Genomic DNA, 24,198 nt, shown 5'->3' on the forward strand with positions numbered 1-24,198 from the left:
TTATGGATATATATATATATATATATATAGGGAAAGAGATTTTGAGTGCAGCCTTTCATAGCCCTTAAAATCAGCCCCTCCTCCTATTTCAAAATCATTATAGATAACAATTAAAATTCTATAGTAAAATAAATATATATTTCCTATCAGTAACTGTCGGCCGAAAAATAAAAAAATAATTTTTTTCTAATTATGACTAATCCATATTTAAGTTACTATTATATCGATGTGCATTACGATATAAATTAATTTTGTCAATTAGATTTATAGAGGATGAAAGCAATGATACGTTTTGATTACTTTTTTTTTTTTTACAGGTTTCACGATGTACACAACATGTGTCATATGGCTGGCGTTTGTACCACTATACTTCGGTATCGGTAACCACACTCCGCTGAGGATAACAACCATGTCGGTAACCATCAGCCTATCTGCCAGTGTAACTATTGTTTGTCTATTTTCACCGAAAGTAAGTACAAAAAGCTTACTTGTACAAAATATACTATAAATCTCGGGTGAGAACAATTTAGATTTCCAGATTGTTCGACCTTATCGCTCGCGATTCCTCTCCCCGCACACATCCATCCGGAAATAGGTGTTTAGACTTGATAATAATAAAATCGACACGGTGGGTATGCGCTGAAATGTGGACCGGTGCGTATAAAGTTTCGCGAGTGCGTCCATCCTGTTTGTATGTCCCCTATTGTGGTTAGGTGCGAGTAAAAACTGAGGCCATCTTACTTTATACGCGTGATTTGAAGTTGACATTAGGGTAGTTAAATACGCCTTACTAACCATAGTAACCGTCATCGGAGGAGCGGTATCTGCATTATTTTATTATATTATCATATATTTATATTGTGACTGTAATCATCTATTTTCAGGTATTAGTTGTATTATTATTATTTATTCTGTTTGTTTTTGTTACTTCGGTCTTCTAGACCATGTTGTTCAACAGGATTGCCTCCACATTCCCCTATCCAATGCTAAATCCTTCCAATCTATCCCTGGTCTCAATTTTTCTATGTCTTCCTTGACCCTATCTTCCTAGCGTAATCTCGGCCTTCCAAGTGGTCGTTTTCCTGTACTATTTTTACTAATGCTCCTGATTTTCACCAAGAATGACCTGCCCACTTCAATCTTCTTTTGGTAATATCTTCTTTAATGCTTAGCCTTTGATATAAATCCTGAAGTTCTTTGTTTTTGTGTATTCTCCATTCGCCTGTTGATTTGTTTTTACATGGTCTATACATTTTTCTCGGTACTTTTCTTTCAAACACAAATAGAGCATTTTCGTCAATTTTCCTTAAGGTCCATGTTTTCGAACCATATGTCACAACTGGCTTAATAAGTGTCTGATATATTTGGGATTTCAGATTTTTTGAGATTAATTTAGATCTTAATAACTTTTTCAGGCCAAAAAAACATTTATTGGTAGCTTGTGTTCTCGCTTTTATTTCCATACCTATTTCATTCTGTTGATTTATTATTGCGGCAAGATATTTGAAATGCTGTACTCTTTTGAACTTGAGGTTATCGACTTCTAGCCACTCGTTGAGGGGTTCTATTTACTCGCATCTTTGAACTACCATATATTCAGTTTACTCCGCGTTAATCTATAGGCTTTACGTCTTGCAGAATTTATAAGTTTTTCTGATTGTTTTTTGAGCTTATCTTTACTTTCTGCCATCAAGACTATGTCATCTGCATATGCGAAAATTCCGATGTTACTTTCTCCTAGTTTTATACATTTCTTATCTAGATTTGCTTATCTTACTAATTTTTCTAAGGCTATGTTGAATAAAACAGGTGAAATAGGATCACCCTGCCTTAGTCCAGTTGTCACTTGTTCTGGCTTTGACAACGTGTGTCCTACTTTTACTTTTACTTCAGTGTGACTTATACTAAATTCTATGAGTTTTATTAACTTACGTGACATTCCGAACTCTTCTATAATTCTAATTAGGGACGCTCTATATATTGAATCATAAGCTTTTTTGAAATCGATGAATAACATATGTACGCTTTTATTATATTCCCAGGTTTTTTTGTAACAACTGGTGTAGAATGAAAATTTGATATATCGTAGAGCGGTTTTTCCTGAATCTAGCCTGGTAGTCTCTTAAAATCTCTGCTGCCTAAGGTTTGATTCTATCTAGTATACAATAAAATAAAATCTTATAAACTACATTAAGCAGAGCAATCCCTCTCTAATTGTTGCTTATTTGTTTGTTACCTTTCTTGTGGATGGCATAAACTAAGGCTGTCTTCTATTCTTTTGGTATTTCCTCTTTTTGCCATATTAAACTAACTAGTTGATGTATATATTTAGATAGATTATCCACTTCTATTTTAAGTAACTCTTCGATAATCCCATTTTTACCGGGTGCCTTGTGGTTTTTCAGGGTTTTTATGTGGTTCAAAATTTCCTCTACCGTTGGTTTGGTATGTTTTTTCTCTATTCGGTTTTTTAGTCTCAATAAAAAAATGGATTAACGGGTTCTCTGCAGTTTAGTATCTGGTCGAAATATTTAGTCCATTCCTCGACTATGTCATCTCTATTTGTTAGTAAAGTATAATTTTCGTTCCTTAAGAAATGTTCTTTCGACTTAAAATCCTTGCTTAGAGAGTTAATCTTCTTATATAAGTCTCTTGTCCTGTAATTTTTATAGTCTTAATCCGTATTTCTTAATATGTCTTTAATCAATTTTCTTTTGGTGCTTGCTTCTTTTAGTCTTGTTTTATATTTAAAGAATTTTTCTTCGTTTTGAATATCCTTTAACCAGGCTTCTCTTGCTTCCTGCGTTGTAGAGCATTTTCGTTCATTTGATTAAACCAAGGGTTCCTCTTAAATCGTCGTACCCCGACTTTTTTTTTTTTGCCGTTTTGCTAATCACATTTCTTATAGCTGACCATATGCTTTTGATATCATGATTTCCGTAATCCAAGTGTTCTTTCTTAATCTCATTTATTATATTCTTACGAAAATCTTCACACGTTTTGAGGTCCTCTAGTTTTTGTATGTCATAGTGCTCTATTTTTTCTTCTCTTCTCTTCTCTATTTTTTTTAGTTTTACTTTAAGTCTTTCTATAACTAGAAAGTGATCAAATCCACATTCCGAACCGCAGAAGGTCCTTACATCCATCACACTATTGCTAAATCTCGCATTCACCAACACATGATCAATTTGATTAATGTATCTACCATTTGAGGATCTCTAGGTACTTTTATGTATTTCCTTATGTAGAAATGACGTGCTTTTTATTTTTAAACCTTTTCCTGTAGCTGATTCGATTAGTCTGCATTCGTTGATATTCAATATCTGATGTAAACTATTCAATACGGTAGTTGTTTTGGAGCATTCTTCTTTACCAATTTTAGCATTAAAATCACCTAATAAGATTAAGATATAATGTCTAGGGATTCCCTCTAAAGTGGATTCCAATAATGAATAAAATTCCTCCTTTTCCTCATCACTTTTCACCACAAATGGTGCATGAGCATTGACAAATGCTATTTTATAGCATTTTGTCTCCACTATAAGTATAGTCAGTCTGGAGTTCACTGCTTTGAAATATTTAATTGCGGATATTATATTTTTTTTTTAATGATGAAGCCGGTGCCTCCTTGTATGCGATTATAATATTGGCTGAAAAATATTATTGTATTCCCTATTTCTGTAGAATTTTGTCTGCTCCATCTTATTTCTTGTATAGCTAAAATCTCTAATCTATATTTATTAAATTCCTTAACTAATGTTAAAGCTGCTCCTGGTTGATATAAAGTTCGTATATTTCATGTCCCAAAACGTAGAGCCGATTTCCAGTTTTCCAGTCTTGATTCCATTACTCTGACCCGAGGCAAGGTGTTGAATTCCTGAACGTTATTTTTTTTTATGATGGGGGGTTGTTGGCCCACCGATTAACCCCCAACCTGGAGGGCCAGACTACCCCAAACCAATGAAGACCAGAGTAGGGCTACTGCAGGGTACTTATTTAGTACACTGGGTGATGGGAACGCCACTTTTCCTACGCCGATATTATTATTTATAATTATTAATATTCAATATTATTTCATTATTTTATCGGGGTGCCTCCTTTTTTTTTTATTGTTTGTAATTTTTTTTATAATGTTTATTTGGAAAATAATAAGACGGTGTTCCTAGGCCCGTCAGTATTAATTAATACCCGTTTTGTTATTTTAATTTTGTATCACCTAAGTCTATATAACGATACCTTAATCATATTTTTGCAATTAGTAATGTTTACTAGTGTTGAGCAACGATATAATATTGTGTATCGATATCGTAACGAATTATATTTTTATAAATTTAGTAAAATAATATATTAAAATTTAGTATATGATATTTGTTATTGGTACACCAAAATCGTAAACTTTTATCTAGTACATAATGCTTATCGATACAGATAACATCATAAGCTATATCAAATGTAATAATAATTTAAAAATGTAAAATTAAATATAAATAATATAATAATTCACATTTCCCGAGGACACGTGTACAAACTTTATCAGTTATAACATTAAACAAATATTATTACTTATTTGTTATTAGTTAATGGTTTATTACACAGCACACACAATAAAATTTACTTAAGCTTAGAATCTAAAAATAAAATGTATTTTTAGAAAGATTATCAAATTTGATATTGCGATATATCGTACAACTATAGAACAATATCGGTGTCAAAAATGTGTCACGATATCGATATCATATCGAATTATCGATATCGTTGCCTATCACTAGTAATTACCACCAACCGTACAAGTAGTTATCGTGTTACAACAATACTGAAGATTGTTATAGTTTAGCATCTAGTTAAAAAATAATACAAACTAATTGAATAATAATTACAGCTGATACAATTCTTAATTCCATGTATTTTTTTTTAATTTGATAAGTTACGCATACATTACCAACTTTGTCATCACTCTTGAGTTATGTATTGTCACCATCACGTGTTTTATTTTCAGTTAACAGTACTTACCTTTTAACAATACTTTCGAATACGTATATATTAATTAAAATATTTAACGATGGTTAATAATTATTATTATAAAATTACGTTAGCTGCTTTTCATCATTTAAATTAAAATACTTTCCAGAAGATCTAAATAAGTGTCAAATGCACAATATCTTGTAATAAACAATAAATTACAGAACACTAAGCGTATAATCTTTAGTACACGTATGCATGAAAGTGCACGTTATTTATGTCCTGAGAAGATAGAACAATTAATTAATAAATTAATTTTGGAATAGATGTTTTCTTACTTGTCATTCTGAATCAGCCGATACATGAAATGTTTTCGACAAGTTTTAGGCAAACTTCCACATCATACTCAGGTGTCTTATTTTGCATCACATGTAGAGGTATATTATTTAACTTGTTTTAGTTGTATATCATTTTGTGTCACCCGGAACGCAATGTACGTCAAAGCATGATGCCAAACATGAGACTGACGGGAATGAAAACTTGCACAACAACAAATACCAATGCATTTTGCAACAATTCAACGAGACAACGTAGTTCGTTGACTTACAAAGGTAATACTATATTTAAATTTCCTCCAAACATATCGTATTGTGTATACAATAGTTCTATAGTAGCTCTTAATTTGTCGATTTCTAAATGTGTTCTAATGATAAAAATGTCCTATATTATTCACGCACAAAAACTAATATTATTTTCAAATACAATATTGCTATTGTTTTTGTTAAAATTGTTCACATTTTCATAGTTCTAAAGCATTTATTTAAAGTAGAATGTCAATATCTAAATAATATTTGGTGTTCGTATTATAAATATATTATTAATCTATGACTAGAGTACGAAAATCGGGTAATGTAAGCACTACTCATGCCTATAGGATAAAGTAAACATATTTGTAAAACGTTTATTTTGTAGTTACATTAACCGGGCAATTTGTATATTATCTACCTGTGAGTAGACAATGTTTTTTCATGAAATAAAATACGAAAAAATATCAATTGTAGATAATATTAATAAAAAAAGATAAAATACAAGTATAAATTGTACATTATGATAAATCGTGTGCAATGATATTGTATAGTAATTTCAAACTTCGGGACGGTGCTTCGAGTTCACTTATTCGATTTATTAATGCTTTTGATTATTTAGTTTTTTAAAAAAAACAATTGTCTTCTTAAAAAGAGAAATTTTATGAGAGCTTTAATAAATTAATTAATGAAAATAATGAGAATTCGGTAGATTTAACAGAATCATAATATTATAATATATTATCTAAAATAAAAAAACGTGATGAAAAACAAATAAATCATAATGACCCATTAATAAATATTTTATAAGTGTCGGTTACAAAAAAATCTTTGTGTGAAATAGCTAATGCCAGTGTTGTACATTATCTAGTTGATTTATCTAGGTAAAAAAATTAATCTTTTTATCTTATCTAGATAATAATAATTTGAAATATCTTTTTATCCATCTTTTTAAATAAATTGGTTATCTAAGATAAATCAGCTAGATAATTTTAAAAAAGATAATTTATTTTTTTTGTGGGAAATGAAACGAGGAATAATAAAGACATAGTATTACCGTATGTACGTTTTAAATTTTAAATATATATATTCTATAAACGAAGAAAAGGTATTGTAAAATTATTTACACAGAAAACATAAAAATGAACATATTTCAAATAATACCATTCGATTTTATAACGATTAACTATTTTTTTTTTTTTTTTAATATAATCGACGACTGGACGATACCAGCGATACTAGACGATACGCTGCCCAATGCTTACGTCCGGAATTTAATATATGTATACCTAATAGCTAATATTATACTCATATAATAATATATATAATAATTGTGTGAACATATGAATATAAAACGTCAATCTTTGGTTGGAACGTTCCATAAATAACAATGTATAAACTTAGATTAAAATAATAAATAATAATAAAGCCACCCAATAGCCACTGAATAGTGGCCACGGCTATATAATATTAGTGTATATAGATCTTAAATCGAGTTAGTGAATATTGAAAATAGCTCTAAGGTAACAGTAATCACTTATTAGTTATTGGTAAATACGTACGGTTAAATAAAATAAATATGCCGATTTATATGGAATATTTTAAAATTATGATAAATTTAATCAAGTATGAGTTTCATAAATATAATATACATACATACAGATATGAATTAAAAATTATAAATTGTCCGTCAAAGACCAGTATTAATAACATTAATAATACTATTTTTAGTATCCTACATTTATACTTTGCTACGTTTAACGTTCCATCGAACATCATTGTTATTAGTTATTTTTGGCTGTTTGACGTTGGTAACTAGTTGTTCTTCTTTCTCAATTTAACATGGATACATTTATTTCTCGAGAGAGGGAAACGGATTCATGAAGGTGATTCTGACATTATAGGTATATGATTAAATCACAAAAATCATAAAACTAGGTACATTTTTAATTGTATATTATTTAAATTATAATAAATTAATTTGATCTCTTAACTGATTAATAATATAAAATAAAAATAAATAAAAAAAGTTTATTTTTAATATCTTAAAATATTTATGTTTAAAAAATTTAGGTAATGAAAAATAAAAATAGGTTTATGTACTGTTTTCTGTCCAAATTAGCAAAATTAATTAAGATTATTTTAAACCAATTAAATCATAATTAATAATTAATTCTTTTATTCATAGAAAAATAACCATTTTACAAAGTTCTGAATGATGAAACTGTTTAAAATTATGTTTTTATCTAGATAATTGTAGTTATCTTTTATCTATTATCCAGATCAATTTTTAAATAGTTATCTATTATCTTATCTAGATGAAATTTTAATGTATTATCCGTTATCTTATCAAGATAATAGTTTGGTTATCTATGTACAACATTGGCTAATGCACAATCTCTTTTCAGTGGTCAAAATTTTAAAAAATGTTTGTGTAAAATAAATTTTGCAACTCAAAATGCCATCCAAATGTAAAATGTTTTAATAAATAATAATAATAATAATAATAATAATAATAATAATAATAATAATAATTTTAATAATAATTTTAATAATGTTTTAATAATGTTTTAATATTTTAAATATAGTTATATTTAATTTTTTTCATTTTTCATTTGCAAAATAATAATTTAATAATATTTAATTTACTTAATCATTTTTTTTTTCCGAAGTCATATGATTTAGTTTTTTTCTACATAACACCTTATCCATTGCACACTTAATAATTTACACATTATACTATTCATATGAATAAGGTGTATCTTACCCGAGTAATGAGTAAACTGCCCATTTTCAAACTTAACCCGTAACATAAATACGTATTCTATATTACATTTAATATAATAATGCTTGAAAACAAACGTATTTTTTCGTTATCAAAATATTCAATATAAAAAAAGCTAATATTAGAGATAAACGGATAATAGAAGAAGTATTAGATATCAATACATTTCCTGGAAATCTCTAAGGAAAATCAAATATGGACGCAAAGTTAAGAGCAAAAACAAATTATTTAAAAAATAAGTCGAAAATAAACCAAAAAAAAAAAAAAAATCACAATGACATCAAAAGAAACAAATAAAAATTGCAATTATAAAAAATAAAAATTATAAAAAACAAATTTAACTCAAATAGATGATTCAATAATATATTTTCAATCAGTGGCGGCATCTGGGGGGAGCATGAGGGTGCAGTTGCACCCACGACAATTTTTCTAGGGGGGCAAAAGTATCATTTTGCACCCACAGACAACAGTCAAAAATATTATATTATATTTTAGTTATTGAATTTCAAATGCTAACAATAGTAATATAATGTAATTTTAATTATAATATATGTTACTAACATTAATTGTTTTTTATTATTATTTATTTTAATAAAAATAGATTCCTTATATATTTATAAGTTATAACTAATATTTACAATTATATATTATACTAATTGAAATATATAATAAAGTTTTACATATAAAAAATTTTTTTATTACTTTTGTAATAGTAGTAGTTAAATATTAGGTGACGTGGAAAAACACTCCCTCCCACCAACCAGTTTGTGAATCACCATAAACGTTTGCACCCACATGAGTTTCTACCAAATGCCACTTATGTTTTCAATAATCAATATGAACATCAAAGAAACAAAAGAGAAAACAAACGGCGTGCTACTGGCATTTAAATATATATATATACCATATAAGCGTAGCCAATATTGAATACATATTATATACATTATGTGATACGAGTAAAACGATTAGTATACTGCAAGAAGTGACATTTTAGACACACAATCTAAACTTGCAGTGAATCCGAAACTTCAACCTTATATCGAATACCTGGTTAAGTCCTGGTCCGAATAAGGATATATTTTTATTTCAATCCATGGTGGTATTCGAAAATAAAAAATATATTATAAATAATAAAACATTTATTCATTTATTTCAAAATCAAAATTAATTTCACCCTCATAAAATTAACTACCTTCGTATAAAATTATATTGACTATTTCCAAAGTTTTGCATTTTTTTTTTTTTTTTTTAATTTTTATATACCATCGAATGGTATCGAAAGGTCTATACGTGATGATGATCCATCATCGATGCAAGAAAGCTTAACTCCTTAACAAAAGAAAAAATAAAAAAAAACCTTTTGAGTGATTGACCGGTTACGCCAGGTGGCCCATGGCATTAATGGTAGTCAAAATACCTATTTAGACCATTTGGCCAAACCGCATTGATTCCTTTGCAATATCTCTCTGAGCCCGGAGCGTATTTACATTTTTAACTCTCCATTCCTCTCTTACCTAACCTACTCAAAAAAGGTGCTTAGCCCCTCCTGTTTAAAAATCCTGGCTATGTCACTACAACATGCATTTCGGTATACGAATATAGTACTTGCGCAAAACAAACATCGCATTTGTACTCATCACTTGAACGTTTAACATTATTGTGAAGTATAAATTTATTTACTGCGATTGAACTAAATCTCGACGACTATGACGTGATGCGGAACGCGAGAAAAGTAATCTTTTTGCGTACGTATTTTTCGCGTGATATTGTTTAAATGAACGTAATCGTTTTCCATGATTCTCGAACTTTAAATTGATCTTATTTTGCTGCTGTGAAAAGAGCGCGTTCGTCGTTCGCCCGTTACTGTTGCCAATAAAAATTATGATGTTTCATGAGTGGAATATAATAGTACTCTTGTTTTGTTGTGGATAATACCCGGCAACCTAAACTACCTGGGTACTGGTATATCCGGGTAATACCCGATTTTTGGGGTAACCAACGTTTTCGGGTAGTGGGTACTCATTACCCAAGATGTACATGTACTCTAAAGTTTTTAGTACACGTAAATGTTTAAGCTAAGATCTAGCTGCTAGAAGAAAATTAGTACTATATTATAACGATCTAGGACAAATGGACGTAGCCGTTTAGACGTAGCCGTTTAGACGTAGCCGTTTGGACGTGGCTGTTTGGACGTGGCCGTTTGAACGTGGGGATAAATGGACGTCAAAAAAATATATATATATAAATCAATAAATAAAATAAATAAGTTAACTATATTTATTATAATATGTAAATTTTAATGTTAAAAATATTCATTCAAAAAAAACTTCACCATCGCGATTTGAATTAATTAATAACATCTTACATGTATACTTGAATGCAATTTGTACACGACTAACATGGTTATACATGTGTATTGTCGTGTCTCGTGTATTACCGTATTTCAATAATGTGTGATAATTATTACAAAATGTAAAAATCAATAAGCTATATATATTGATATAAAAGGTACCTATTGTCAAAACGATAAAATTCGATAAGATTTGATATTATGATACGATACCATTAGTTATACTATGAACCACAGTTATATATCTGTGTTATAACCATGAAATATCAATGGTTTTATAGATTATAAATATATATATTTATTTTTTTGATGTCCAAACGGCCAAGTTCATTTGTCCCTATTCGATATTATAACTATATAATATGAATAAGAAATATTTTTACTTTTAATTTAACAAACTTAAAGTTTAAAAATAAAATGTGTAGCTATTTTAAATCCTATATTAAAACCTTCTAGGTAACGGCTATAGTGACTATAGTCATTACTAGAGTACAGATTTTGAAGGTATTTGCTTTTTTTTCTATTGCTTTAAAACGAAGCTATGTCAGCTACAAATTCGATTTATACTACTTAAAGTAAAATTCATGACATTTTGTTTTGGTTTTTTTTTACTTTAACGTTACATTTCTCAAATATTACAGCTTTTTTTGGATTTTTTTTTCTTTTAAGTTACATTTTTTCAAAATGTGTTCTGAATAAATGTATTTGAAATGTTAATATTTATTTTTATATGTTCCAAATCATGTGCAATAATTTTTTCGACAACCTTCTCCTTTATATTCAGTCACGTACCGTATGGTGTATAATAGATTAAATTAAATTTATATAATTATAAATTTAATTAAATTAAATTCATATAATAGATTAATTTATCTTAAGACGACAATAAACATAAAAATATGCACTTGCTCTGAAAATAATCTATTCATAATTGCAGTTTAATTTTCGTTGTAATAGCATAAAGTCATAAAGATATCAAAATGTTGAAAATGATTTATTTTATTTTTTATAAACTTATTTTTAATGCTTTCTTTAGTTTGTTTGGAAGATTTATACAGCTTTATTACTTATTTTTAATGATTTTTATTTCTTTAAAATCCGTACTTTAATCTTTACCTTATATGTGTATAGCTACGCAGATAATAAGTAGTCACAATCGTACGCACATATAATTCAGCAAGTGTGAAAATATTATATTATTATCAGACAGCTAGTAATCATCTTGTGTACACATTTTTGTGATAACTGTAGCCTATGGGCAAAGTAAATAACGAATGTACAAACCATAACGGGTATCCAAAATTTTGTAAATCGGGTAATCAAATATCAAGATCACTAGAATATGCTCGTATTATTCATCTCTTAAGGTTAAGCTTTCAATTGGTTAAATAATACTAAATTATTATATAAAAAATACGCCGTTGCCGTGTTTATGCAACACCGCTATAATTTTACATACGTATTAAAAAATAAAAAAATAATTTAAAACCAGTGTATTATTTTTATTTACAAAAAGCAACTTTCTTTTATACAACCACACTTGACTGTCCTGGATATTTTATTCCGCAAGTATGACTCAACTCTCACTTAGAATTAATTTCCGAAATTAAAAAAATATCTAAATTGCGTGGCGTCTTATTAATAAAATATTCTATGTACAACAATAAATTTGGTTATTTTCTTGAAAATTTTATTCAAAACTGCTTTAGTTCTTTCTGTTTTTTTTTTATTTTTTTATTTTTGTAAAACTCTGTCGAAAACTATTTTTGTCACCCCTTATCGTAATTTAAATTTCAAAATAAAAAATAAAAATATTTCTACATACGTTTATATTATCAAGGGATTGTCTTTTCTTTCATCTGAATTTGTTTTACAACTTTTTAAGTGGCCAAAAGATGCTAAAAAAAAAAAGTTTCCCGCTTGAACTTTTTTTAAATATTTACTATATTGCAATCGAAAAGTTGAAAAAATAATTTTCTAAGTATTAATATTTTATCCATTTGATAAATAATATAATTTATTGCGAACTACAAAATCTATATACGGCCGTTGGATGCACGGAAAAATATTTGTACTGGAAGATGAATTAAGAGCAGGGAGCCGGCCGAGTACACTACAGGTATAATATTTCAATTGTTACAAATCACCTAACATTTGCAAACGGAAACATTGTATATTATACACAAACGCATATATCAGAGCTGGTGTACATTGTTGTCGTAAACTTTGGTCGTCGTAACCAATTTGATATACGATGCCATGCTTTATTTAATTAGATCTTTGTCGATTATTTACACGCGCACAGTATATTCGGGTAATCAGCAGGAATTCATGTAGATAACGTATAATGACGTCTGTAATAACCCAAAATGAAATGAGAAATGAGAAAGGAGGAAAAAGTATAAGATAAGAGAAGTACAGAATACGATAAGGGATAAATTAGTGGAAGAAGTAGTGGATATAGGGATATGAGAATTTCATTGATAACTCTTCTCCTTGTTTATGGGTGAATATTCTGTGCTGCAAAGCTCTAAAAATCAATTAGTGCAGCCTTGGAAGCTTATTAAAATAGCACTTACTAGTTTCGCCGTTGCTCTTCAGGTATCAATACCCCGTACACTTATGATTATAATAAGAATAAAGTGAGATTTAAGTAAAATAGACACAGGGCGTTGTGAACTGGTGCTTAATACTTTTTGACACTTGCACAGAATTCGTTTTTAGGTATTGTAGTTATGTGTTGCACTTCATTAATGAAATCGTTATGTTCAAGAGTGCACATGAACGAAAGACCTCAACAGTCGATGCGTATACAGTTACGACTTGCCACGAAAAACTCTTTGAAGAATCTGATGAATATTTTGTGTAGGAAAGTAAGGCGATATGGTAATTTGACAAAAGGGGGTCTCCTTTAAGAATTTACTATTTTAAGATTACAATGGTGTATAGCTAGTTTTATATCTTATAGTTTTTATTTGTTGTACATATTCCAAAAGGTCAGTTATTTATTATTTTCTAAAAAGTGACAATCTTGAATTATGCACTTTAATACACGCCATAATAGCTAAATTTAACTTTTTTTCTTTATTTTTTCAACAGTTATATTTAACTAACAATTTTTAATGTTATTACTACAATAATAAAATTATGATTCTCTACGACTTTGATCAAACGATACTTTTGCATTATATATATAATAACAGTTTTTATATTATACTTACCAGACTCTCATACTAAAACGGATCACGTTTAACGTATTTTTATTATGACTATTATATTTTCATTCTTTCTCTTTTTTTTATGCTTATATTATACAAATATTGAAACAGTGAAGATTTTAAGTTTTTGTAAAGTCAATAGAGGAAATAAATGTATTCATAAAAATACAAAAAAAATACACCTAAATATTTACTTCGAACAAAATATTTTTTTAATCTCCATAAAAACTTAAGTATCCAATAACTTTTGGACAGTATCGATTTAAAAATTGATAAAACTATATTTTGTATGTCTTTTGGAGTTGACCCAATTAGTCTATATTATATTTCAAAATAAACTACTCCGGATTAAATGTTATCTTTATATTGTGCGACAGCTCAGAATTTCTACAGTTCAATTTATTGTATTATTACTTTCGTTATTTGTAAAATAATTGATTTTATAATATTATAATTTTATGTTATAAAATTAATGGTATTATTATTATTTTTGATCATGTGTTTTAATATTATTTTTTTCATAAACATTTATTTTTAGCCAAACAATGTGTTGCATGGTGCAAATCAACTAAAATAATATTACGCTTTCAATAACTAATATTATATGGTTTTTTTTATAAAAATCATGAATTATACTTGGAAACGACAATAATCTTATCTTAGGTTTTATATCAATGCATATTATCGTTTTATATTATAATATTTTCTTTCTGATTTTCGAAATCTGTTTAATATTTTATTTGAACAAATTTAGAAGAATCCAACATCATTATCGTCAAGGCTAGGCATTAACGAGTTAAAAGTTTAAATTAAATTAAAACGTTAAGTTAATTTTAATTAAGTTAATTAACTCGTTACTTTTTTTACAAATTAACTTTTAACTTAATAATTTACTTTTTTTTAAGATTAACGTGTTAACTTTAAGTTAATTTTATTTAAAAATATCTAAATTAAGTTAATTTTACTGCAAAGAATAATGCAAATTATTAAATGAGGTTTTTATATTTATAATTTACTATTTTAATATGAATTTCCTGTAAACGAAAATAATATGAAAAATAAATTTAATAGTTATTATATGGGCTATATTTTACTATTATATTTTTATAACATTGTTATTGTATAAACACTATAAACTCATGAAAATCCTAAGAATATTCTGTGAAAATAATAAATACCATGAGAGCTAGTGTCGATGAGGGATTAATCACAAAACAACTGTGGTATAATTTTCAATTTAATTTCATTATTCAACTAGCATGTGCTTTGTTCGCTTTGATCTCCTGCCCTTTTGAATTTAAATAAAACATTATTTTTGTTTGTACAATAAACTATACGTATTTTTTCATTTTTAGTAACTCTCGAAAGTTACCGTACAAGAAAAAATTACTTCTATAGAATTAATAAAATTTAAATATGATTTATATTGTCTTGTATAAAATTGTTGAGCTCTTTTACTACACTGAGAAAATGTTTTCAAATAAAAAATATAATCGTCATTGCAAAAAAAAATGCAACCAATGGTTCACTTAGCCATACGTATAATATAAAACAAAAATAATAACATATTATATTAAATTTATGTTGTATTTATTTTCGCTATAAAAAAATCTGTACTAATATGATTTTGTCGTATGATATTCCAGATTTTATTTTTAACCAATGCGGATGATATTTTTCGATATAATTTTAAGCAAAAATGAAAACAAGAATATTAATTCAACCATAATGTTGTTTTAATAATTTTAAAAATCCGAAATACTAAAACAAGAAATAATTTTTTTTAACATTTTACTGTTAATTGTGATTTTCAATAAACAACATTTCTATATTTTATGAAACAAATATAAAATGTTATTTACCAAGAATATATCATATATAAAATAGTATTGTTTATATTTAAAAAAAAAAAATAATAACATTTAGTAATTGGTGTTTAAGTAAAAACTGATTATATTTATAAAATGTATCACTACTTTTATTTTATATTTATATATACGCTATTTTCGCTATTATTTTTTAAGTTCTCAAACTATTTTTCAATCATAAACTTATTTATAGCAACCCGAAATCAAATGTGAAAGCTTAAACAAAAAAGAGTAATTATTATTAATTAAGCAGCACAATCGGCTGCTTAAAATATATACTAACATATATGCAATGAAGATTTAATTGCCAAAAATATGCTCGGTTGAATATTTATTGTGTATAATTATATATTATCATGATACTTCGGCAATAAATTTTCAAACACTCAAAATTTTACTAACATGAAAATTACAAAAAACATAAATTATTAATTTATAATTATCTTATTTTTTTACCAAATTATAGGTAGAGCGTGAACATGTCTTATACTCGTAAATAATATAAGTTCTTGTTTTTTTCATCGTAGTGATTTTTATTATTAGGTACAATTCATCAATTTCAATAATTATAATTTTTATTTATTCAATTGCTCTAAGAAAATGCAAGTATAAATTTTCTTCTCATTGAATAGCTATTTAATTAGAATATTATTGAGTATTTTCTTTTGTAAGTTGGGAATGCAAACAAAATGTATAGATTTGCATTTATGCTCTTCGAACAATTGATTTACATATACCTATATGAATCATGATTCTTTGGCACTAACCACATTAATGGTAAATGTTACCGTAATTAATCGACGTACAAATGCATTTCCGCACAACACTTTTTAAGGTTTATAAATAATTAGTATTTCAGTGGAATGTGTGTTTGATTTTTCAAATTGATTAATAATTATTTAGATAAAAATAGTTTATAAAATATTTCAAAGAGCATGTACTGTATGAACACGAACAAGTATAAACCCTTAAAGTTATAACAGTACGGCAATAGAGATATACTTCATATTTTTTTTTTTTATTATAATAATTGGATTTGACATTTGATCAAATTTGATGAATACGTGAATATCACGTGAGAAATTCACTATTACATAATCAATTGGCGTAGGTTGTTAACTATTATAAAACTATATATAATAAACTATATGATAATTATTTATGGTTATAATTTATTCCGTACTCTTACTTTCAAACAGTTTATTGATTTATCATTTTCTTAAATGAACAATATTCAGACTTAAATATTTCATACTATGCTTACAAATTCTTTATTTTCATTTATACTTTCATCGAGACTTCAAAGGAACAATATCACGAGGCAAAATTACTCGCTACAACTGAGCACAAGTATGAAATAATAACATAATTATTTACCTTATTCAAATAATGTAGTATATACAATAAATATATATATAGGGTTGGCTTAATGAAAAAATATCAAAACTCTATGCAGAAACAAAGATTCATATTTAATTGTATTAACTATAGGATTGAAAAATGTAATAAATAGTTTTTTGTTTAATTTTCTTTTAAAATAATTAATACCTACTTTATATTCCGCTCAATAACTATAAAACCTCTGATTGCGCCTATGCATGACATATTACACCGTTAACGTGTACGTCATAATACACCTTGTAACTACGCCAAACAACATTTTTTTTTTTTTAATAAAAGAACAATTTATATTGTTTTATTTCTAGTAATGTCCACTACAATGGCCTTCGACTTATAATATTTTATGTATTCACGCGAAAAGATGCACTTGAAAACACGATCGTTGCTCCATATTGAGTTTTAAATAATGTGGGCGTAACTGATGAAAAAAAGTAATGATTGAAACGGCTATTACCTTATTGTCAAAAGAAAGTTCTATAAAATTCCATACTTTCAGTATAATGTGCAATGTTTACATTTTTTATATGACTCTTTTATTCATAACTATTGTGTATACGTTAGTACATATTACTATAACAGACCCTGTTTACGCATGAATAATACAACACGGAATGTGAATGTATTGCGAAAATGCATGTATACTAGTCGGACAATCATTCTATTAACGAGAAATTATACGAACCGTACTAGAAATAGGTGTTTTTTTTTTTTTTTAATTTCCCTATAGTTTTTAACCCAAATAAACTGCTCTTAAAGTTACATATATTTAGTTTATTTCTTTGTTTTTCTAGTAATTATCCTCTATTTAAATTGTTAATTTGCAACAGACATGACAATTTAATATACGAATCGATAATAAAATACTATTTTTATCAGTAATTATTTATATAGACCGTTATATATTAATCATGAGAAGTTTCAAAATATAATACTATAATATCAAGCTCAAATGGTTATCTGGTTAACTATTGCCTAGATATTTCTTAGCACTGCAAATAGTGTCTAATTATCAATATATTACAACACATCCACACGAGACTTTTAAAAATTGTAGGTTGAATGAATATTATACTTGTTTAGAAGTAAACAATCTCTTTGACAAATATTTAAACTCAAGCATTTCATATTATTGTTCTTTCTCGACAATGCTGAAAAATGTTGAACTTAATTTTAAAAGATTATTTTGAGAAAGTCCATATATTTTAAAACTTAATAACTTATTTCCATTAATAACAGACAACCGAGTTTAGTATAGTTTTCAGATCTATAAGCATGTATTAAATTCCCAATATGACTCTCAGAATAAGTATTATACTTTTACGTCATTGTACATATTATGTTTATATATTATGCATTCACGTATAAACGTATAAAACTATTTCAAAGATATTTAAGTTCTTTTAGTATTAAATGATATTATTATGTGGTATCCGTTAATAATATCACTGTTACTCGTTAGCTTGAAATGTATTATTAGAATATGAAATTAATCAGTTATTTAACTAGACCAATAATAATTATTATTATAATTGATAACAGAACGCTCCTCTTCGGTGAAAATGCTATATTAATATTAGACATGTCTGACTTCGTTGTTTTGAGATACAGTTTATAACTGGAAAATGTGTTCGTAAAGCTCGTAACAATATATCCTAGTAAAGTAAATATAAAATATAACTTCCGCAGTACAAGTACTTTATTTTAAATTATTATCGTTATTATTATAATATATTATGATTTAAAGATCCATAAAAATACAACACTTGTATAAATAAAATATTATTTTAACACGAATATAAAAAGTTCAATTTTTTTTTATTTGCTAACTTGAAAATAAAACTTCTTCTCATCACCAAAGTCGAATAAATTACTGCTTCAAAATGAAAAGATATATATTTTTATCAGCTGAAAATTCTTTTAAGTGTAGCAAGCACATTAATATTTTATTAAAATAAAGTTCAAAAATATCATAAATGTAAAAGAGAAAAATGTTTAAAAAGTGAAATATTTAAGCATGGGTTTAAAAATAGACATTAATATCGAAGAAGTTTTTTTTAGGTCACTTAAAAAAATATGCATACACTCAGAAAGTTATTAATTTTTATGTTTTAGTTACCTCCCTTTCAGATGGAATATAACAACAATATAATTATACTTGAATTCAACTTAAATATCATGAACGAGTTAAAAATTAAACTATAACGTTAATTTAATTACGATATTGAAATACACATCAAATTCATGATTATTATACTATTAACTCAATGCATTACCTTTTTCCTATATCTGAAAGTTGATATTATATAAAAACGTGAACACAAATTAAAAAAATTGATCAACTGATTGTTTATTTATATATTTTTTTGTGTAAGAAAAAGTTAATATTTGTCATTATTTTATAATAAATTAACTATAAAGGAGTATAAAAAAATCTTATCCTGAGCATTAACGAGTTAATAAGTTAAAAGTTAAGTTTATTTAAATTAACTTAACTCATTTTCTTACAGATTAACTTGAAATTAACGTATTATTTTTTCATTTATCCCAATTCAGTTAATTTTGATTTTCAAGACCAGAAAAATATTTTTGTAAAATACCGCGTTAATAACAAATTCATGCAATTTATAAAAAAAATTAAAATAAAAACATAAAATTTATATCGGGATTAACTAATAATAGGGGTCCCGTCGATCTCGGAAAAAGTAGTTAACCGTTTTTAGACTATTGAGTCAAAATAGCAATGCAATGTTTTGTAACTACTGTATATATTTATAGTTTTTACAATTTTATACTCACACTTTTAACAGCAGTAATTATTTTTAGTTTTCATACTGTTATTGAACATTAAAAAGAATATTTTTTTTTATTATATTTATCATATGTGATTTGTATGAAAAATGAATAAAAACAAACAATATATAAATTACCATACATTTGACATTTAAATTATTTAAAACAATCTCAATAAAGGAATGTACATTTTTTACTTTAATTAGAGTCTAATAAGATTTTTCTGCGTTTTCATTATCGTTAATGTTAAATAAGATCTGTTTTAAATTATTAATACATATATATATATATATCACTTATATCATCGCTTAATGTAAATAATTTTTTATTTGTAATTAACTTATTAATTAAAGTTCAGTTAAGTAAACGATATTTTTTAACTTAATTTTTCATTTAATTTATGTAATTCTTATGTGAGTTATATTAATTGTTAACTTAATTGAAAATGAACTCAATTAACTTAACTGACTAAAAAAATATCATTAACTTGCCTAGCCTTAGAAAAATTCAACAAAAAAATCAATAAATTGTTAAGTTGAGTTTGTTATAAATCATTTTTGAACTTACAAAAGAAAACTTCAAATCTAACTTATTTTTTATTTTTATTAAATCAACATTAAAAATTAATCGACTTTCTCCGATTTTATGAACTATTTATAAAACAGGGGCGATGAAAAAAAAAAGACATAAGACAAATTGTATTCGTAATTTCATTGAAATTAACTTTATCGTACCATGATATACACAGAGTTGAGCGTTATTCGGTTATAATTTTATTTAGATGATTTTTTAGATAACATTTTATTCGAATAAATTATTATTCGGATGATTTTTGCACAATTATTCGAATAAAAAATTATTTGAATAATTTTTAAACATTGTATATTAAGTTACACTATTGATAATCTTATTTTACTAGGAAAAATTCAAAAATATTATAAATAAAAAAAATAGAGAAAGTAAAAAATTAGAAAACATAATTTAATGATATTATATTATGAATAATATTTGGTAATAATTACAAAATTTTTAAATAATAGTATACTCGTATAATAATAATAACAATGAAAATAAATAATTATATCTATTTTAAATATTCGAAAAACAGTGTTTGTGAATTATTAAAATACATTTTTATTCGAATACCTATTTATACGAATAATTATCTAGATAAAATTTTGTTCAAAACTAGGTATAAATTCTTTGAACAGATTTACATACAGGAAAATACATTGAAAACCACCTCGTTCAGCGTTTAAGAAAATTCCATTAAAACGTTCAATGCGTGTAATTGGGTCCATTTCGCCTTCGCAGATTTACGATACACATTTTTAATCATCTCGTTCGTAGTTTAAGTGTAAAATGATTGTGTTACTGTAACAGCGGACCAATGATCGGCTATCGAACGATTGAGAACGTTATATCTTTTTGGTCGAACGATTGAGAGCACTTAAAATTAACAAAGGACTTACCGCTGACTCCAAAAAAAACCTAAAAAACGATACGATCGAGAAAGAATTTATGTGCAACGTTGCCATAGTTTGCCATATCATTTATTTGTCTTTTGAAAAATTCAGTATACATACAATAAATATTCTTGAAAAAAGTCATAAATTAATAATTATAATCGTACAAAAATAAGCGCCTAATAATATGTAATATATAATATGAATACAAAATTAAAAATATGTAGGACTTATAAAAATATCTAATACCTGTATAGCGTATATATGTATAAAAAAATTTTAAAATTTGTAGAACTTATAAAATTATGAAATATATATGTATAAAAATGAAATAAATTTAAAAATAAATATTCTATGTAGTATATTATATTGACGAACATTGTTAAAAATAAATTGTGTGACGACTGCAAAACCTAACCGTCATTCTCTCGTATCTAATATTTAAGTTACTATTAATATTCAGCTAATCCGATAAAAGTCCAATAAATATCAACAAATTATTGTACTCATATTATCGATCGATTACATTAAGCAACGTTGGAAAAAAAAACTCGAGCGTTCTCAATCGTGTTACCAAAAATAACGTTTTCAATCATATTTTATCGCAATGATCGACTGCTAATGTCAAGTCACCGATAATACAATTATTATCGGTTTTTTACACCATTTTGAGAAAACAACTAAAATATTTGCATCCTCGATAAAATCACCACTACTGTTATTTTTAGTACAGAGTGCACCATGATCAACGGATACATTATGATCAATCATTCGTATTCATCGACGGATGCGGAAGTTGAACGTCATCAGATGATCATTGTATCACTAGACCCTGTTAGTTTTGATTGGCATCATGGTTTTCAAACAACTCAGATACCACCAATCAGTAGCTAATAATGTTTGTTGATATGAAGGATTAATTTGTTAATATGAGGCATCGTACCTAATATATAGCACCTATTTATAAATATCATTCTTCACAGCATAACCTACCGAAAACCGTATTAAGTGTAACCATGGTTAACATATATGGATGAATTCGTTTTTCGTTCATAAACTACATTTGTTAATAAATTTAATTCGTTAAGAATTTAATATAACCGATTTTTAATTTTTTATTTTTATTAGTAATCTTTCAAATCCATCCATTTTATTACGGCGTTCTTTGTACGTATATTAAAATTTGATCATCTTGACTGAAGATACTAAGACACTGTTTATGGATTTACTACAAATGTTCAATGTGTATTTTTAAATGCGATTTCTTCTCAGAAGACATTTAGCAGATATCCTGTAACAAATACAATATAGAAGCTGTATCCAACCTTCCATCAATTAAATAACACAATTTTAACTCTCAAAACGCATTTACTTCGCTCCTGAAAAAGTATTATCCTAACGGGAAAGAGAATATCATTTCAAAACCAATAGCCTCGTCACTATACTTAAGGTATAAAATGTGAAAAACGTTTTGAATAACTTGTATTCAAATTGACTGTCAGTTCTGCGAAAGCAGACCCCGTTGCACACGCGCTTCGTGTACGCTCCCTTCTCTATACGATTGTTTGTACCTACCTTAAACTTCACGTATTGCCGCCCTTGGTTCGTAATATTAATTTCGTAATTTGACAATCTGTCTAGTGCGTTAACTGCGTACGCCGCATACATCGTTTATTATCGCAGGTCGACGTGACGATCTTATTATTTTATATAAAACTCACTCACGTGCTATCGCTCTGCCATCCCATATCGATTCCGTTAGTTATTTAATTAATTCTCGTTAATTAATTCTCATTATCCGACAGCATAATTAATAAATAGAATATTAAATGAATAACAATAAAAATAACTTCGTTATCAATTCCAACGAGAAGGTCGATCAAGTGAAGTCAAATTTGTTATTGCTAAGTACTCTTAAAATTAATCTCCTAGTTTCGATCTCATCACCGATGAAGATACCAGATGCTTACCCAAAAAAGCAATTATTCACCTCACTCACATTTTTAATTCCATACTAAGACTGTCTTACTTTCCATTGCTATGAAAATTTTCCACCATTATTATGGCCCTCAAGCCTAATAAACCACCAGATTCTTTATCCTCCTTCCGTTCCATTAGTCTTCTACCTTCTACCTATCTAAAAACATTGGAAATGTTGATCCTTAACCGTATTTTACCAAGTATTTCTGAAAATTCAATACTACCCGATTCTCAATTTGGCTTCCATTCTGCCCACTCCACTACGCATCAGTTGCATAGAGTTATTGATTTCATATCCTATTCATTGGTAAAAAATATATTGTACTTGCCCCTTTTTAGATGTCTCTCAAGCATTCGATAGAGTATATCATGAAGGCCTACTTGTTAAATTATAAAAATTCTTGCATCTTGTATATTTCTTAATCATTAATTCTTATCTGTCAAACAATCACTTTCAAATCAGATTCGGTGATGCACTTTCAACCATATCCAATATTTCAGCCGGTGTTCCCTATGTGGATATACTCTACTTATTCCTTATAACATATATGCCGCTGATCAGCCTTCCACACCGAACACTATAGTCACTGACCATGCAGACGATAAAGCCATCATTTCTATCAATTCTAATCCGGAAACAGTCTCACTTAATCTACAAAATTATCTTTACCTTATGGAAAATTGGTATGCTAAATGGCGTTTTAAAATTAACCAAGCTAAATCCGTCCACACTCTTTCTCTCTCTTCGTCCTGCAGTATTTATATATGGCACACAAATTCGTATCTTTTCCATAATT

The 24,198-nt window shown here is 27.0% G+C and overlaps 1 protein-coding gene across 1 annotated transcript in view; it reads left to right on the forward strand.

Annotated features, from left to right (window-relative positions):
• LOC112689538 (metabotropic glutamate receptor 2) overlaps positions 1–24,198 on the forward strand; it is a 310,121-nt gene that overhangs the window by 273,903 nt on the left and 12,020 nt on the right. Inside the window, exons 12-13 of the mRNA XM_025563298.1 lie at positions 318–469; positions 5,420–5,570. Coding sequence (XP_025419083.1) covers positions 318–469; positions 5,420–5,570 — 303 coding nt within the window. The remainder of the gene's footprint in view (positions 1–317; positions 470–5,419; positions 5,571–24,198) is intronic.

This window comes from Sipha flava, unplaced genomic scaffold (assembly GCF_003268045.1).
Source record: "Sipha flava isolate LNK unplaced genomic scaffold, YSA_version1 112_pilon_pilon, whole genome shotgun sequence".
NCBI classification, from domain to species: Eukaryota; Metazoa; Arthropoda; class Insecta; order Hemiptera; family Aphididae; genus Sipha; species Sipha flava.